This window comes from Odontesthes bonariensis, chromosome 1, assembly GCF_027942865.1.
Source record: "Odontesthes bonariensis isolate fOdoBon6 chromosome 1, fOdoBon6.hap1, whole genome shotgun sequence".
Taxonomy (NCBI): Eukaryota; Metazoa; Chordata; class Actinopteri; order Atheriniformes; family Atherinopsidae; genus Odontesthes; species Odontesthes bonariensis.
In genome coordinates, this window is record NC_134506.1 from 15,635,159 (window position 1) to 15,655,048 (window position 19,890).

A 19,890-nucleotide genomic window follows, 5' to 3' on the forward strand; every position below is an offset into this window, starting at 1 on the left:
AACAAGCTTTTTATGACTGCTAATGTATTTAACACATAATCTTTAGTATCATCCCACTGAAGTCCGGTACTCCTCTGAGACATCATATCTGTAAATGAAAACTCTGACAAACCCTTGCTTATGACTCTGTAGTCCAAAGGCCAAGGTAGCCCAGAAGATAATTGAAACTGTATAACAGTACAGTGAGCCTCCCTCTCACAGTCACATTGTGTATGTGGTCGGAGCTGAAGCAGCCACGATGTGTGTAGGGATTCTCGTAACATTGCTGGCTCTGTCCTGTGCTGTCTCTGCTCAGTCAGATGTGGAGGCTTTCCTGGAGAGATTTGACAACGAGGCCACAACGCTGATGTACCAGTACTCGCTGGCATCATGGGCCTACAACACCAACATCACAAATGAGAATTCAGACAAAGTGGTTGGTACTTGGAAAACATTGATAGTTAGTGGCTAATTATTAGTTTGGTCGCAAGAAACTGGTTGATAATATCTTTTTTCCTTCCCATAGTCTGAACAGGGGCAAATTTGGGGAGACTTCTACACCAAGATGTCAGAAGAGTCCCTTAAATACCCCATCGACCAGATCAAGGATCCAAAGATTAAGTTACAGCTCACCTCCCTCCAGGACAAAGGCTCTGGTGCTCTGCATCCGGATAAAGCTTCACATGTAAGACTTTTGCAATGTTGAGTTTCACCATCACTGTCTCAAAACATGATGACCTGATGAGACGTAGGTGTGCTTTTACCTTTAAAGTCAGCGGCTATGCATTCGTTACTTCAACATTTTCAAGACTGACAAAATATTATAATTCTTTAAAGATACTGATAAACACGAAGGGAAAGTCAGCAATTTAGCACAAAGACAGAAGGTTTAACCTCTGAAATGGATTGCATTTTATGTTTCTAGTTTCTTCAAAGGATGGGACATGAAAGGATATAGTTGACAACTTAAATTTTTCTTTTTAGAAAATTTTCAAGTTTTATGAGACCGTTTTAAATTAAGCTTTAGGTGTGATGTGTTAACATGTGTTCTTTTCATATCTGTAAAAGCATCAACGTGATACCAAACATCTAATCTGAGCATGCCGTCATTGTGTTTTCTCTGAAATCTTTTTGTAGCTGAGTAAGGTGATGAGTGAGATGAGTACAATCTACAGCACAGCAACAGTGTGTCTGCTTGACGACCCCATGAACTGCCAGACTTTGGAGCCAGGTGTGTTTAATAAGGACCAGTTGTGGTAACGTGGCTGCCTGGCTATGTCAAAGTTAGATAAAGCAGTTATTAATTAACACAGTCACCGAGCAAAAGAAGACACTGTTGTGGTAATCATGATGATTGTTTTTTGTAAAATTCATTCCGACATAATATAAATAACACCTCCACAAGTGGTGGAAAGTAACTAAGAACAATTACTTACGTTTTGAAGTACTTTTACTTGAGTACGTCTGTACTTTTTTTTTCATCACCCGTTACATTTCAGAGCAAAAAGTCATGCTCTTTACTGGAAAGTTGAAAACAAGAGTAGTGGATCTTTTTTAGGTCTCTTGCAACATTTCAAGTGGACAATAATTTTTTCCAACAAGGACATTTTCTCGTTTAAAACATCTCAGATGTTTCCATTTAGATGAATGTTTGAGGCCAACAATGTAACAGGATGAAATATTTGGACAAACTGCAGTTACAATAGTATATACTTCAGCCGCGGCTATTCAGAGACAACACGGGAAGCCGGACAGCCTCTCCCATTCTCTGGCGAAATTGCTACATCTTCAATGTTAAATTGACGATAAAACAGTTATTCACAAAACACAAGATATGCCCAATACTGCATTTACTTTCATAACTACAACATGTTGTCCTGTAGCTTAATGAAGTGATTTGTTCTGAAATCGCCGCCGTTCACTGAGGAAATCATGTTATGAAGCCGCCACTAACAGCCGGGCTTCCGAGCCGAGGGCTGCCCGGCTTCAGGAGGGGGCGGGAGAGTCAGGTTTTTTTCTACAATTCTAGGTCATCATTGGCTAAATCGACAAAAACTCATCACTTCCGAGGCTGCCCAGCGTCTCTGGGGGTAGATTAGACGTGGGCGTGTCAATATGAGGGGCTGTGTCGTGATGATTGGAGTTCGTGTTTGTCCATCATGAGAGATTCTGTGGCAGCCGAATTTTTAAGCGGGGAGAAGCACGCTGGAACTTCAGTCCCAAAGCGGATACGAAAGAGACTGGTTGTCTGTGATAGTGCTGTAATACTTTTAGTTGTTTCTTTCCAGAATTCATGCTGCCCATTCACAAATGTTACCTTTTTTAAGAATACTTACCACCACCATCAAACTCTAAGTATTCTTTATGACAGGGAAAAATGCTCCACAGATTCTGATCCAGCCACAGATCCAGCCATTTACAGGACTTAGATTCGATCATACTTGATTTTGGCCTTGCTGTGTGAATTTTCAAAGTCTATACCTTCTTTCTGTGTATTTGCTGGGCATACTTGTCATACTAGACACAGCTATGTTATAACTAATTCTTTTTAACTTTGCTATCTTCTGCTTTGGGATGGCACGAGCCACTACAACCCTGAACGCGTAATATGGGTTTCCCCTGTTTTAAAAGTCAGCAGCCGCCACTGATATACTTCTAAGACATTCTTGCATCTGCGTTACCACCCACGGATGTATCATTTAGCAACATTTCACACCTTTTATTTTAGAACACTTTGATACGTAATGCAGTTCTCTGTTTTTGCTTTGGAACATTCTCCTCGGACGGACTTCAGACAACTTTCGTATGAAAACAATTCAGCCGCCTTCTTGATAGAAAACCCTTTAAGTTTAACATTTAATATAGTATGTAAATGTATAGAAATGCTGGTGCGCTTCACCTATCAAAAGTTCTCATGCTAAAAGACATCTAAGAAGTTAATATAGAAATGACTGAGGAAAAATGATATATTTCATAAAGAAAGAAATCATATAGTTACATGAAAAGTACAAACTACGCTGTTGAATCTGACTTGAAAAAGGACTTGATTTTACTCTGGAATTTAGCTGAATGAAAATAAACCATCCTCTGACATGTGTCTTTCTCTGTTCACAGGCCTCGAGCATGTAATGTCCAGCAGCCAAAATTACTTTGAGCGTCTCCATGTGTGGGAGGGCTGGAGGAAAGAGGTGGGGAAGAGGATGAGGCCTCTGTACGAAGATTACGTGGACCTGAAGAATGAAGCTTCCAAATTGAACGGTGATGAATGAACGAAAAGATAACACTCATAATGTCTGAATAATGGAGCTGCTTCAGGCCTCCTCTGAAGACAGATCAGTAAATATTTATCAAGGAACAAAACTCATACTGAAAGTGACTGAAGACAGTGTCTGAAGGACACACAGAGCTTCTACTGTTCTCTTAAAAAACATGATGGCTCCTTCCAAAAATCTGCTGATAAGTTAGTCTCCATGGAGGGTTAACATAAGGTCCACTGCTGTCATAACGTCTCTCTTGTGTTATCAGTTATGACTTACATCCATGTGTAATGGTCTGAATCAGTTCTACTGAAGAATTATAGACAATAACAGCTTTGGTTTTGTGTTTTTTTATCTGTTTTCCTGCGACACACACATTTACACGAGCAGGTTTTGAAGATTATGGCGCTTACTGGAGATATAACTATGAGACCATTGAGGAAGACCCTCAGTTCAAGTACACTAGACATCAGCTGATGGAAGATGTCCGCTCAATCTACAAACAGGTTCGTCCACATTCGTGGATTTGGCTCTGTTACGTATGTTTTATGCTGCACTGCCTCTGCGTCAGTGACAGAGAGAATGCAACAAACAGTATTTATTTGGGTGTTTCAACAGATCATGCCTTTGTACAAGGAGCTGCATGCATATGTGAGGTCCAGTCTTATAGAGGTCTACCCAGGACACATTGATAAGCAGGGGCCTCTGCCAGCCCACCTGCTGGGTATGTGGAGGAATTAATTCAAAACTCAGAAACGGTCCAATTGGAAGCAAGCATTTTGAAACGATTGCATCTGATGTAACGTTTTTTATTTATTCATGATTAATTTTTGATAATAATTTCCTCGGAATGAGTCTGCATGGCACCTTGGGCGTGATTATTGTCAGATTTAAAAGAGTACGTTAGAAAAAGACACAAAACAAAGAGACTTAGGAGACAAAAGAAGGAATTTTCATGTGTTGTTTATTGGGGAATAAGTATAAAAGATTCACTTTCCCATTTCTTATGTTTTTATATTAAGCTGTCATATCTTACCTGTCATATCTTTATTGTTATATATTTTTAGCTTCGTGATAAAGTATGTAGCCTATGTGTCCCTCTGTTGTCCGGGTCTCAGTACTACAACTTTTCTCTACAGAGAGAAGAAAACGTAACTGATTACTGATGTAATATAAATTTGTTAAGCTTTTCAATTAATCCATCATGCCCCCAGTTTAAATTAGATTAATCTGATTTCAGTTAACTTGAAGAACATGACTATATGTATCTAAACCGCTAAGACTGAAAACTAATATCTGACTGTCTTGACTGTTCAGGTGACATGTGGGGAAGGTTCTGGACCAACCTGTACCCTCTGTCTACCCCCTACCCTGAAAAACCAGATATCGATGTCAGCAAAACTATGGCGGAGCAGGTGCAGTGCCTTTTTCTGTAAAATAAAACCAAAAGCGCCATATTTTTAATAGTGTAATCATTTTTCAGTCTATTGCGTGATAAAGGAATGCTTTGTCATTGCTGGACTTTCAGGGTTGGAGTGAGCTTCGTCTTTTCCAAGAAGCAGAGAAGTTTTTCATGTCTGTTGGACTGTACGAGATGTTTGATAACTTCTGGACAAACTCCATGCTGGTGAAGCCCGACGACGGGCGAAATGTGGTCTGTCACCCGACAGCCTGGGACATGGGAAACAGAGAGGATTTCAGGTGTGATAATTCACAGAGACACGTACAGTTCTAGGCCATTCTTTTTATCGATTCCATAGAAGATTCTTCAAGTAATTACATATTTCAACACACATCCACAGCTGAAACAACTTGTGAGCTTTTTTCAAAGGCCTAAAATATTTTTTCAGCCCTTTTTAATTTCCAGTAAGGTCTAATGTACAAGGCAAATTGTTCCTTGCTGCCTCACTGGTCACACAGCAGCCCACAAAGCAGTCAAACCAGGAGGTGCACCTCAGCTGCATTCACTCAGACTCTTTTAATGCTACACATTTGTCCTGGTTGTGGGTGTTTTTTTTTGCCTAGGAATGTAACCCCTGTGAAACACTCCAAAATAAGCATTTTATTATCAAGATTCACTCATTTCTTGCCTCCTTTCCTCACCGTACTCTGTGTTTTCTTAGCTGACAAAAACTGCATACATAGCATTTGAATGTGGCCTTTAAAAATAGCAGCAACTATTTAGAGGTCCAAGTTTACAGATTTTAAAAGCTAGCTCTCAGGTATCCCAAAGGAGATACTTCCTTATCAGGGCCATTTCTGGGGCCATTTTACAGGAAACACCATGCCTGCTCAGTGTTCTGGAAAAGGTCATTGCAGTTCAAATGCAGCTTAAGTTCACTGCAGATCAGCTCGTATTCAGGAAAGTCATAAATATAAAGATGCTGAAACAGAGATGTAGATTAATCTGAGTCATTCTTTCCTGCTGATAAAAACAATCAAGGTCTTGGTTGTAAAATATTGATTCACTTAATTATTGCAGCACTGACTACAGCAAAACAGGTTGTCCGAATGCAAAATATTATTTTTATGGCTGCTCCTCTATCAGTTTGAGTTGTTACTAACGATATAAAGCTCACCATGGAACATTATCACCTTACTTCTCTCTTTAGACACAGTGTTCCTTATCTTGGACTCACTGAGAACATGTTATTGCTCTGATTGTTTTATTGGTGCACTTTATCAGATATGAATGCATCACACAACATAACTGCTGACATCGACACTTCTGCTGTGATGTCTGCAGGATTAAGATGTGCACCAAGGTCAACATGGATGACTTCCTCACAGTACACCATGAGATGGGTCACAACCAGTACCAGATGGCTTACCGCAACCTGTCCTACCTCTTGAGGGACGGAGCCAATGAAGGATTCCACGAGGCTGTCGGAGAAATCATGTCCCTCTCTGCAGCAACACCAAAACACCTGAAGAGCTTGGGTCTCCTGCCTCCTGAATTTGTTTATGACAATGGTAATACAGTTCGGCCTGTTCTCTAAAATATAAAAAAAACAGCAGTTTCATGATAACAATAGAAAAACAATAAGTGATTGGGCAGCATGGTGACACAACAGAGTTTACCAACTTTACACTTCAGTTCTTGTCAGCATCTTTTTTTTTTCCTTTTACATTTTAATGAAATCCTCTGACATCAAACTGAACCCTGACTGCCCAGTACCAAACCTCGGTCTGATGGAGTTAATGTTAATGGAAATCAAATAGAACAAAAAGTCAAATCTGTGTTAGATTTGCATTCATCAAGTTGCCAGAGATACAACTGTAGGATTAAATATGCAGTACAGGCAGCTGTTTGATTATTTGATCATGTTGAGCTTGTTTCCAGCGCCCTCCAGTGGCCTCAAAAATCCTGTACTGTAATTGCAGTTTTTGTCTTGTAATTGCATGCAGGTTGAAAACAGCCTTCACTCTGCGGGAGCTGTCATTATAATGTGACCTTGGTCCATGTTATCTATCTGCTATCTGTTTTAAAAACTGTAATTGATTTACTGTGTCCAATACTGTATAGGTATCGTAAAGGGAATGGTATGCAACTTTTAAAATGGTGTTTCAGTGTCTTTTCATGCTTTTGTAGCTTAACGACTAAAACTGACCTTTTCTCTGTGTCATTTCTTTATCTTTGCCTGTAGAAACTGAGATCAACTTCCTACTGAAACAGGCGCTGACCATCGTGGCCACGCTGCCGTTCACCTACATGCTGGAGGAGTGGAGGTGGCAAGTGTTTGCAGGGAATATCTCCAAAGATGAATGGATGGAGCGCTGGTGGGAGATGAAGTAAGCACGGTCCGAGATGAGGCATCTGTCAGTGATGCAATTCTTTTACTGCATTTTGTAAAAAAAAATTAAAAATCTCGTGCAAATTGTTGAGAACATTGCTGACTTCTAAAAGCACTGCAAACAAATATGGCATATAACTGGACAGATATTCAGGTCATTTATATTGTGCCGCTAAGCATCTGCTTGACGCCAGCTTTTTCAGTTTGTATCAGCGCCTATGCTATGTTGCCTCAACAGGAGGGAACTGGTAGGAGTTGTGGAGCCAGTCCCAAGGGATGAAACTTACTGTGACCCACCAGCTCTGTTCCACGTATCTGGAGACTATTCCTTCATCAGGTAAGAGTTTCGTTTCAAAGCTGCACATCAAGTGGATAAGATAATTAGTTTGATTCTGGATTTCCTTGAAAACTGCTTTGACAGAAGGGACTTGATCAGTTCAGTGCATTTTGATAATGGAGTTTACTGAAAATCCCCCTGATACTATAGATTCTCTGTAGTTTCAAAGATTGAATACAGTATAACTTAGTATACAGTAAAATCCTGTTGATATCCTTCAAATATGATAATTTACCATTTAAAGCTGTATCACTTTACTATGTCATGGCAGGGCAGATACAGATATTGTAGCATCAATACGGCATTAAAAAAGCCTTTTGACTGATCTTCAATCAATCAAGACGATCAGTGTGGTCAATGAAAAAGACTTGCTTTGAGAGTGTTTGAGATTTGTCTTTGATAAAGCCTGTTGGTCGCATAAACTTTGAAAGAGATATCTCACACCTTTGCAAACAAGAAATCATACGATTTAGTCCGAAACTAAAATACACACAAGATGCAAAATGAAAACCTTTACACCCATTCCACCTTTAGGCATCATCGTTGTATGTTTGTGTTTGTTGTTTGTTTTCAATACAGATACTTCACAAGAACCATCTACCAGTTTCAGTTCCAAAAAGCCCTCTGCGATGCAGCTAATCATACAGGTCCCTTGTCTGCATGTGACATTACTGGTTCCACAGCAGCAGGAACCAAGCTGAGGTACAAACAGCTTCCTGCACAGCTTGTTTCAACTATTTCAAAAGATAATCTCTTTTTTTTTTTGCAATATACATGCATGAACAGATCAATAATCATTCTAAACATGACTATTTTTTGTGCTAGGGATATGCTGGAACTGGGAAGGTCCCAGTCCTGGACAAAGGCTTTGCATACAATATCTGGAACTACTAAAATGGATGCCACCCCTCTTCTAGACTATTTCCAAACACTTTATGACTGGCTGAAGAAGCAGAATGCCATACACAGTAGGACTGTTGGCTGGAGTACAACAATCGATCCATGTGAGTACAAAATATTAAGCTGTAGATATCAGTGCCATAGTTATCCTCAGCAGTTGCCTTAGAGGTGTGAGCAGCACGTGCATCTCAAAAGCTCTTAATTTCATCTGTGTACAGACAATGGGAAAACATTGCATTGTGGGGCCAAACATTCATTCAGGCCATATTATCATCATGATCTCTATTTTAACCAGATGTCCTTAAAACTTCATCCTTGTGTCCAGTCAATGGACTTTCTGTACATGACAGCCATCTTTCCCATGTCTGTTGCTGTATCTTTGTGATATTCATGTCCTGTATGTTGTCACGTTTTTTTCACCTCATAATTTTTTTTGTTCAGGTCCACTTGTACGAGACAGGCCGTAAGATTGAATCATATCTCTTTTCCTTCTCCCTACCGCTGTTCGGTTCCCCCTTGTTTCCAGGCATTGTGCTACATTAAGCGAAAAAGCATTCATATTCATAGCACAGATGGGTATCAGCCTTCTCATGCAGAAGTATTATTTTCTGTCTTGTTTTGCTTATTTTTTATTATAGAAATGTAATTAGGTTTTGGTACATTTAAACAGCAGTGTTGTGTTTATAAAGGGTTTAAGTTTACATAAAGCACAGCTAACCTTAATGTTTTGTATTGTGAAATGACAGTGATGGGGGAAAAAAGTGATGTTACTTCTGTTGAGACATTTGATGTGCAACTTTTTAAAGACGCAATGATGAAAAATCAAAAAATCCCCCCAATATTTTAAGGAAGTAGAGAAACAGACTTACAGTGGTACCTTTTTCATGACAGATTTTTGTATGACCACATTATTTACAATCAGACATTTTCCCTGAAAAAGACACATGCCACAGCTTCTTACGTTTGTCATACAGAGCAAGAAGAATTTTACTCATGCTCAATGTTTTGTTTGACCATAGTACAAGAATGTTAATTAATGACTCAGAACTATGTTTGATGTATGCTTAATGGAATATAGAGAATCAGGAGTAAAAAAAAAAAAATCACAATTCATTAGAGCTAATTATCTGACCTTTATTTACTTTACAGATTCCGAGTTTGCCATTAAAGTGAGAATTAGTTTGAAGGCTGCTATGGGCGATGATGCTGTGAGTATCATTAATTACTGTTACTATTACTCAAATGGCATATAATGTCAAACATTAATGCATTAACTTGTGTTTCAGTATCCCTGGAATGACAACGAACTGTTCCTGTTCAAGGCCAGCGTCGCTTACGCCATGAGGCAGTACTACAGCCAGCAAAACAAGACCCTTCTCTTCACGTCAGTGTCTCCATCATCCCGCGGATATCATAAAGATAATTTATGCTTTGTTTTAAAATGGAGCTTCTATTTGTTTTCACCTTCAGATCAGAAAACATCCTCACCTATAAGGAAACTCCAAGGATCTCCTTCTTCATTGTTGTCACCAACCCAGCAACTCCCACTGTTTATATTCCGAAGGCTGATGTGGAGGAAGCCATAAGGTGAGGCACACGTTTCCTTCATTGCACAAGTGTATTTGTTTACATACAGGTCATTCTATGCAGAACTCAGCCAACCCTCCTCGTTCACAACATGAATTTTCTTTAAAAATAAATAATTTTCCTGAGAAAATGAATGTGCAAACTTCTATTAAGATTATTGGCCTGGCAAAATCCTAAAATTATACTCCCAATAGTTAAATACTCAATATTTGATACTTAATATTTAACAGTTAAATACTGTTGAAGTTTAGCCTTTAGAGCTAGATTTAATCAGCTGCATTATAACCTCTAAACCAATTGCTAATTTTTCATTAAATAAGGCAGAATCTTACAGTAAAACCTAAAAAATGACACCTGTTACTGAATGTTTTATTGACATCAAATTAAATAGGACAAGATGAATATATTTCTATCCCTAAAAACCTTGAATTAAAAAGAAAATGGCATCTTCACTTGTTTTCACTTTGATGCAACCAAACTTTGATTCTTCGTAGTATTACTATGTATTTCTAGAAGTTATTTCATCCTTCATGAAATATTTATTGCCATGGACTAGCTAAATGTGAAAAACCCACTCTTTAAGGTGTCTAACTATGTGTTTCTAAAAGTAATATTTCAATATCTTTTAAGCTTTTTTTTTCCCCACTGGAAAGATAAACAAAACAATGAAAATACATTTTTTCAGCTGTAGTAATCAAGCTAGTTAAAGGGGATATTTATCATTGTTTTAAGTAAGGTTGGATGAAGTCCTTACAAGTAGATAGTGTCTTACCTGCAACAGATTTGGAGAATTGAGGAGGAGTTCTGATCCTGAAGCTATGCTAAGAGATATTTTTGCAATGTAAAACAACTTGAACCTCAAAACTTTCATGGCGGGTCAAATATAGAATATAGTAAATACTGCTATATATACAGTATCTATAATGAAATTTTCACAACATCACTTTTGTATCAGACAGTTGTGTGCTTTGTCACTATTTTTATCCATCTAATGTTTTCTGCTGCTGAAAAGCTGTGACTCACAAATCTCCCAGCCCAAAGTGCAACTTCGTAGTTGACATTGAAAATAGGATAAAAGCCCTGAAAGGCACAAACCTTTACCATCACTAAACTCTTTGCAAAAGTGTCACCCAGCAGTAAGCTATCCAACAAATCCTGCACATCTCCTGGTGGACTCAGATTATCAGACACAGGATACATTGCGCAGTCACCATGAATGCGATGACGCAGAGCAAAAGGGACGTTCATCGGTTGAGAAAATAGGGACAAATATCTGATGCAAAAAGTGATGAGGTGTGAAAATGATCACACAAGGTTAGTTCAGACTACTATGACAGTTGATCTCTTTCTGATGGCGAGAGTTCACTTAGCTCAGCTCCCCTGTCATAACTCCTCATCTTAAACTGAGAGTATGCTTAACTGCCACCTTTAATTTATTTTTTAATAAGTCTACTCTGTATTAACCCTTCTGTTTGACAATAAGACCACTTTAATCTTCCTTCTAGATTATCCCGAGGTCGACTCAATGATGCATTCCAATTAGATGACTCGACACTGGAGTTTGTAGGTGTCCCTCCAACACTGGCCCCGCCAGTGGAGCAACCGGTGGAGGTGTGGCTGGTGGTATTTGGCGTGATTATGGGCATCGTGGTGCTACTGGGCGTCTACCTCATATTCTCTGGTGTCAGAGAGCGCAGGAAGTGAGTTTAGTCTTGAGAAAATATCTGTTACGGCAGATCAATCAGTTTGATGACAGTGAAACATGTTCTGTTTCTTGTGTTTAAAGGAGACCTCCAAAGGCTGCTGTGGATAATCCTTACGATACAGATTTTGATGGACAAAGTAACAAAGCCTATGATGACAGTGACAATGAACAAACTGGATTATGAGCTCATGAAGGATGAAGGGATGATTCGTGAATCGTAGTGGAATGGTTTCCTTTTCATCATGGCTTCTGATCAACATCATCATAACTGCAAAATGTAAATATGTGTGAAAGTCTTAGTTTGTGTTAGAATTTTGAGCCTCATCATGTAAAGTTAATACACTTGTTAACAAAAAGTACACTTAATCACTGTATACCCACTGTTCTTCCATGTTATTGTACTTCAATTGTACATTTTAACATATAGATTGTATATTTTAGTAGTCTTGTTCCTATGAATGCCTTAGGCAAAAATACTCAATATTGTTATAGATAATTATATTGATCAAACTGTACATATTGATTTAGTTTACTTACTGTAAACATTATAAGTTTCGGGTTTTATCAGTATGAAAGGATGACAGCAAGGGGAACTTGTGTTGTCAATACTATTTAAAGCAGCACAAATGTTTGAATAATAGCAAATTTAAAAACAGCACAATATTCTGATAACACTCTTATCTTACAATATGATTTACTTGCAATTGTTTAAAGCTGTATTTCCAGCATGGCTTATTTCAGAAGGTATACTTTTTCCACATTTCACCTAAACAGAAGAGGGAATCCCCCTTTGACAATCAACTGAGAGCTTTCAAGTTTTCTTTTTAAAAATAGATTTTGTATTTGTATTAGTTTTTAGAATATTAAGTCAAATATTGCCTGTTGTACAACTGAGAGGAGCATAAGAAAATAAAATTTTTACATGGAAACATTTGGTCACACATTGCTGCTGCCACATTAGATTAGAATGCAGATCTCAGATCAACACCACTGGAACAGGATGGAACTGGACAGGTTGCCAGTCCATCACATGGCCACAAAGAGACAAACAAGACAAATAATCATCCACACTCACTGCTCGGGTCAATTTAGAATCACCAATTAACCTAATATGCTTATTTTTTGGCTAGTGGGAGGAAGCCAGAGTACGCGGAGAGAACCCACACATACATGGGTAGAACATGCAGCAGGGATTTGAAGCAGGAACCCTCTTGCTGTGAGGCAGTAGTGCTAACCACCATGCCACTGCATTCTGGATCAACATTGCTGAAGTATTACATTTAAAAAAACTTCAAAAAACTTTTCATTAGACATATAATTTGTTGTATTTTTTCATGTGCAAGACATGAGCACTTTTAAATTGTTTACCAGGAAATAGCAAGCTACAAAATATCATTAAAAACACCTACGAACTGACATTATTGTGATTGATGGGCCAAATACTGGCGCGCTGGGGACAAAAAACACACGACAGTCATATAAAAACATCAATTTCCATTAGATCAGAGTAAACCAATTGAATTCTATTACAATATTATGTCCGGTTGAGTTAAAAGGGACCTGCCAAATATCAACTGCACCCAGCCTGCTTTTCTCATGTTTCAATAAAAGTAACACCCTCGGTCATTTGAGCTGACACAAAAACTGTACCACATTTGAATGAAAGACGGTTGTATTATACATATCTACGCACCTCTGCTATAGCAGAATTCGACAAAGTGATGCTGATATCTGTCACTGAACCAGATGGTTCAAACGAGAGTGAATATCGTGGTTTTATTCTTTTTAACATAGCTTTTGAGTTACAGATAAAAATGCATTTTAAAAGAGAAGAACTTTTAAATGTTGACCTGACTTGACTGAGAAGAGGGTCTGAAAAAGACAACTCTCAATCACTTCTGAATGACGAAGAGGAACGATGGGTCTTCTCGACCTCCATCCAGCTTTTCCATTTCCACTAAGTCTGGGTTGACTATACAAATGAACCATCCGGAATGGAGCGCCGATTCAAACCTCCGCTGTTTTGTCCGGTCAGCCTTCATGTAGAAGACATAAGCGAGGGTGTTGTCATCATTCTTGGAGATCTGCTTCAGCCTCTGCTTTTCGCATGTCTACAAAAATCAAAATCCATTGAGTCATCTTGTTTAACTCTCATTAGAAATAATTAAAAAAGAAAGGTGTTTTAATGTAAACTCAACTAAATAACATGTGATGTACTTTTATATTTGAAGCGAGGAGGTGTCATGTTGCATTACACTTCGAGGTGTTTCAGGTATCTCACATGCCTTTCATGACAGCTCCTGGTAACTTTTAAACTGTCAGCGGGGTGGCTTTTAACATCAGAGGTTAGAGTTAATGAAGAATAAGTACTGCAAGAATTTCACCAAGTTCAGTTTAACCCTACATAGACGGGACAGTGACATTTAGAAATACCGATGCCTTGATGTTAGCAAAGCAGATGCAGAGCAGGAAGAAGTATCTCATCCGTGACCTTGTTTAAATTTCAGTAATTGTTGGCTGTAAGAACTCTTATTGGCAGATGCTTTGTGTCAGTTTTTATTTTCATTACTCTCTTCAAAATGTCTTGGGATGTGAAATTTAGCTGTTTTGCATTGAAACAACTTTTTCACTTTTGCCTCAGAAAATTAGTTGTTTCTGTACTGCTACTTGTATCAGACTTTTTTTTTTTTTTTTACAAAAGTATTGTAGCTTCTACTTGAATAAAGATTGTGTGTACTTTTGTTGACAAGTGTCAATCATATGAGTTGACACTCAAGTTAACAGTCATTAGAATGCTGTGTTTCCTCTCCCTGAGTAACCACAGCTGAGTTATATCTATATATTCAGGAAAGGAACTAAAAGGAAAAATACATTACTCCATTGTCATACCTCCACCTGTAAGAACACCTTATCTCCTTCCTTGCAGCACCTGAGAAAGCAGTTGGAGTCAGTAAGGTTTAGCACCACTGGCATTCCTTTGAAAGACATGTCCATCCTATTTGACTTGTAGTAGTAGATGGTGATTCTCTCTGAACACAAAGGAAATAGAATGTCATGTTAACACTTTTTCTCCTGTAGGCAAATCCCATTTTCTCATGTGATACTGAGCTGTGAATTAGTCATGTTGATGTGTACTGCGCTAAATGACTAACCTGGATTTGGTGAAGAATACGGAGTCTTCTGTGAGCAGATACCTCTTAGGTAGTGGTGAGACGGTACATGTTCAATTAAGACTTTCGAGAGCTTTTCCTGTCTGAAAATGATACTTCCTCTTGGAACTGAAAGCCACACAGAGAACAAACAGAGGCCATGCAGTTTGTAACCCAGCAATCTTTACCCTATTTTAAGAATGTGAGAAGTCTAAAGCAACAACAGCACAGCCTGTATGAATATAAAAATATTTCAATAAAACAAGGATAACACCAAAATACAATCCCTCAGATATGTGGACTAAACTACAAGTTGGCAAAGACTCGCTTCACTCCATCAGTAAGAAAACAGTGTTTGTAAAGATAAAGTAATAAAAGATGTTGATACTTCTTATATTTCTTCCTCAGATATTGCATGATCGTCTGCCCTGATAAAGGCAAACTAACAACAGAAATTACAATAATACAGGTGAGTCACACATTGTCCTGTTCTTTCTCTGGAAAAGTTTAAGATTTAGTTTTTTCTAAAGTAGACTAAATAACTATCCATCCATGCGTCCATTTTCTGTACCCGCTTAATCCAATTCTGGGTGACAAGGAGGCTGGAGCCTATCCCAGCTGATGCCGTGTGAGAGGCAGGTACACCCTGGATGGGTTAGTCCGTCACAGGGATACACAGAGACAAATGAGACAAACAACCATGCACACTCACGCTCACACCTGGGGTCAATATAGAATCACCAGTCAACCTAATATGTATTTTTTTTTAAAAATTGGGAGGAAGCCGGAGCACCAGAGAGAACCCATGTATGCTTGGGGAAAACATACTCACCACAGAGGGGCCCCGGCAAAGATTCGAACAAGAAACACTTTGCTATGAGGCGACAGTGCTAACCACCACACCACCAAGCAGCCCCGCCAAATAACATTAGAAACAAATAATGTGGAACAATATAAAGATTAACTGCTGTTATTAGTTGCATATGAGAAAAATGAAAATGAGTGAAGGCAGGAGACTTAAAGCCAACTCACTCACCAACTGTCACTGTGCTGGATTCTGCCACCACAATGACGTCGTTGAGGGTACATCCTGTGCTATGACATCCCTGGCATGGGCTTCCGGTATCGCAGCCCCTGCCACTCACCACAGAGATGCTGGTTTTCATCATCTGAATAACAAGCAGGTCTCCCCCCTCTCCATTCTCCTCATTTTTATCTTGGCAAACATCCTCCTCTAGATCTGATGTGGCCTCTTCCGCTCCCTCTGGCCCAACTATACTTTCTTCCTCCCTCATCATCACCCAGGAAAAACTCAGAACTGTTGACTCCTTGGAGACGGGTTGTAAAGTGTCCTCTTCTGCGGGAGACTGCTCAGCTTCTCCCCTCTTCTTGACCGCCTTGTGCACTGTCTAAAAAAAAGAAATGGGAAGTCCCAGTTTTTGAATTTTTTTGGAAAGAATCAACAGAAAGCTTAACAATGATATATATAAAAAAAAAACAGACAAAGAACCACGACCCGCCCTAATATGCCAAAATACAAAATCACAACAATACAGCCTTAAATTAATACAAAACTATAACTTTAATGCATTCCACATGTTTGGAACCTCTTTCTCACGGTCCTTGGGTCACTTCCCTCTTTCAAAAGACAGAAACACTAAACAATGATGTTACGCAGATCTCACAAGTGGAGCTGCTAGCCATTCAACTGAAACAGAATAAAGAAAATAAAGTCTAAAATAAAATGTCTGCCTTGGAGATGTCCAGTGTTTGAGACTGTGGCATCACACAAGCTCACCAGCATTGGATTCCCCTTAGAAAGCATTTGGGCCAACTCCTCAGGTGTGAGATCCTGCAGGTCAACACCATTTATCTCCATCAGCTTGTCTCCTCTTCTGGGAAAAAAATAAAACAGACATCTTATTTATCAGACCCCTGTGATATGATATGACTACTTATGTTACAAAACATTCACTAAATATATCTAAAAAGCTGGATAAAATTCTAAATTCAGTTGTTCAAAGGCAGTCTAAAATTATAGTAAAATGTGAGTCAACATGAGTCATAAAAGAGAAAAAAAAAATCAATACATGGAAATCTTAATGTTTACTAAAATCCTTTATTGAAATCTAACATGATATATTATATAGGTGTTTGTATTATGTGCATACATCAATTATAGGGTGTCAGTCCCTAACCCAAGCCTCCTACTATTCAAATTTTTAAGAATCATATAGAAATTATCTTTTTACACAGTTGACATGGCAATGCAAGGCCGTTTTTTCTCTTTTTTTCAACCCATAGGCCAAAATTGATATTCCAGATATTACATATAGCCTAATTCCCAGAATAAACATGTATTTCCATGTAAATAAGATTGGTTACTAATATGGATTGTTATCAACAAAACAGGCAATATATGAAAAAATTATAACAAAAGATAATCAATTAATTAGATTAATCAATCGCTTGGCGCTATTTTTCTCTACCTTCGTATCACTTTGGGCTGTATAAACCGTGCAGACCGAAGTGCAGACCGAGCAGTGAGCATGTCTTCTCATCTATATCATGTTCTGTTAAATAATTAAGCCTATTTAAACTAACACAGACTTCTACTCAGCCAACAGAAAGAAGGCAGATGCCCGTAAAACGGGTGGTGGCCCAGCACCGCCACCTCTAATGGAGGCAAAGGAGCTGGCCCTAAGAAAGAATATTAGAAGGCCAGTGGCTGAGGGAATCCCTGGAGGGAGTCCACCCCCAAGACACAAGTGCCTTTATAAAGTGTAATAGGCCTATAGATATATTTTTTAAGCCTATTCATACAAATATTTATTTGTCTTTTATGTTTTCTTCTCTTTTGCCCCAACAGATTCTGATGGTGCCGCTCAAAAAGATAATTTTCTGGAAATGCTAAAACATCAATGCGCAGTCTGATAACCATCTCCCGATGAATATTTAATTCTGTGCGCAGTAATGCTGCACCTTCATCCACGGGATCGTTGTCAAAAAGACATGCCATGTTCGTGAGAAAAGTCTCCTACTGTGCCTACAGTTACCCCTCTTTCTCTGATTTGAGTTACCTCCCTTTGTGAAACGGAAAACTCAGAGTTTCCCTCATGTCAGGGTTACGAAACTCAGAGTTTTCACTAAACCTGCTTTGTGAAATGGACCTCTGCTCTTCCCCACATCATATACCATTATCCAATCCAATTTTATTTATAAAGCACTTTACAACAACCTCAGTTGACCAAAGTGCTGTACAGAAAAATAAAAACAAAAAATTAAAAGAATAAAATACAAGAATAAATTAAAAGACATAAAACAGCTATATAATTTAAAACAATAATATTACTAAAATAAATTTAAAAAAATAATTATACATTCAACATCTCACATCGTGTCGAAAGCCAAGGAGAAGAGAATTGTTTTAAGATATGATTTAAAAACAGACAGAGAGGAAGCCTGTCTGACGTGGAGAGGCAGATCGTTCCACAGATTAGGAGCAGCCACAGCAAAGACACGGTCACCTCTGAGCTTGCGCTTTGTTTTCGGTTTTCATTACAATAACCCTAACCATGTGGAGAGTGTTATAGAGTGCTATACCTGAAAAACTTTTTTTTTTCACTTCCCTTACTGTACTTCACCACATTTTCCACATCGTAGTGATGCTTCCCCTCATGGATCTGGTGTACAATCAGCACGGCTCCATTAACAACACCATCCTGAAATGCAGGAATAAATAAACAAACCTGAACTCTTCCAAACAAAGGACGTCAACAAATATACACACTCAAATTATCTCATAAACAGTGGTGAAAACCGTTGAGGACACCCACCTTCAGGTCCATGTTGCTGGCTGGTGTTAGTAATGGCAAAGTGGCAAAAAAAAATGGCAAACCGAACCCACCAGTGATCGCAGCAGCTTTTTAAAGCTTTCTGTAAGCTTGTGCTTCTGCTGAGTAGAAGGGGAAGTAGGAATGTGGAGCCACTGGCACAGCTGTAGATGGGGAACTGATGTCTAAAGAGGAAGTAAGTGAAGAACTGTAAATCTTTGATGAAAAGGGACACCGTTTTTTTAACAGAACTTGCAACATTCTATGGAAGAACAAGAGGTGAGGATTCAATGACAGAAATAATGTAGCAATTATATGGAAAGTTCCCAATCATGTGATTTTATTTTACTCTCACACACATGTGTACTGGTCTGACCTTTGCAGACAAGTAAAATAAAAAGCCAAATCTTTAGCTTCTATTTCTTGATTTTCACATTTGGACCAACAACACAAGAACAGCATTAGAGTGTCAAAATTCAGAATGAAAATTATGCAAAGAGAAGAGGAAACAAGATTGGACTGTTGTGCATGGGAACTAATGGGAGAAATGTACATAACTTCCTCTCTATAATACTAAAGTTCTATCATCTAGAGTAAACAATCCTTTTTACCATTGTGGTTTTTTTTTTATATATATATAAAACGACACAGAAGTAATAATGGTTTTTCACAAGCCACGACTTTCAATGAGTAAATTTTTTTCCACATCAAAACAGGGCAATAAAGCAAGAGGGATGGACATAACAATTTTTGATCAGAAAAAAAAGGTGCTTTGGAGGGTTGTCTTGTAAACATAGTTCTGCTTTCATTCATCTACAATTATGTATTTCCTAAATATTTGAAAGTGTGCATTGTGAAACTGCCAGCTATGAGAATCAAGTGGTTGTAGTGAGCTACTTCGTCTGCACATTGAGGGTCAGGAAACCATGATGAGATAATCTGTCGGTGCTGTTTGAAAGGAGTTGAAAGTGGGAAAAACTGTTTTTAAATATACATGTGATACGTACTTAGCCCATGAATGTCAAGGTCACCGAGGTCAGACAGCTGATATGTCCGAAGTAAAAAGATTGTAGGAATCTATCCTGACATCTTGCTCGGTGGGACTTTGTGGATGTTCTGCAATACAAGTTGGGGGGGGGGGTTATCACAACTTAAGTGGAAAATGCAGTAAAAGCGAGGCCAAGCAGGAGCTTCAGGCTGCAACAGCCACCAAAGCTTCCTGCTAGCTAGCTTGGATTCAGCTTATCAGTTATCTGGTGAGTGGTGTATTTCTAATATTGTAGAAAGCAACAGAAAGGAACTCTGTTACAATTCTGATGCATCAACTTGTTTACAACCTTATCTAATTT

General features: G+C 38.6%; 2 protein-coding genes across 3 annotated transcripts; one reads left to right on the forward strand and one right to left on the reverse strand.

Moving 5' to 3' along the window:
• The first annotated feature begins 238 nt into the window (after positions 1 to 238).
• On the forward strand, positions 239 to 12,007 carry ace2 (angiotensin I converting enzyme 2). Its single transcript, XM_075482230.1, has 18 exons — positions 239 to 415; positions 506 to 664; positions 1,117 to 1,210; positions 3,094 to 3,237; positions 3,627 to 3,742; positions 3,855 to 3,960; positions 4,554 to 4,651; positions 4,765 to 4,937; positions 5,983 to 6,209; positions 6,884 to 7,028; positions 7,269 to 7,367; positions 7,947 to 8,069; positions 8,193 to 8,371; positions 9,417 to 9,475; positions 9,554 to 9,651; positions 9,738 to 9,854; positions 11,360 to 11,554; positions 11,641 to 12,007. The coding sequence occupies exons 1-18, from the start codon at positions 239 to 241 to the stop codon at positions 11,741 to 11,743; spliced, it is 2,412 nt and encodes an 803-aa protein (XP_075338345.1). The 3' UTR covers positions 11,744 to 12,007.
• Positions 12,008 to 12,015: 8 nt separating this feature from the next.
• LOC142398333 (uncharacterized) lies at positions 12,016 to 19,635 on the reverse strand. 2 transcript variants are annotated; one of them, XM_075482408.1, is made up of 8 exons: positions 19,549 to 19,635; positions 18,545 to 18,726; positions 18,312 to 18,430; positions 16,507 to 16,600; positions 15,745 to 16,117; positions 14,712 to 14,837; positions 14,449 to 14,588; positions 12,016 to 13,670 (listed from the first exon to the last, which is right to left on the reverse strand). In XM_075482408.1, the coding sequence occupies exons 2-8, from the start codon at positions 18,554 to 18,556 to the stop codon at positions 13,452 to 13,454; spliced, it is 1,083 nt and encodes a 360-aa protein (XP_075338523.1). In that variant the 5' UTR covers positions 18,557 to 18,726; positions 19,549 to 19,635; the 3' UTR covers positions 12,016 to 13,451. The 2 variants fall into 2 exon arrangements, with proteins under 2 accessions (XP_075338523.1, XP_075338446.1); XM_075482331.1 differs by having other exon boundaries at positions 16,507 to 16,603.
• Between the last annotated feature and the right edge of the window lie 255 nt (positions 19,636 to 19,890).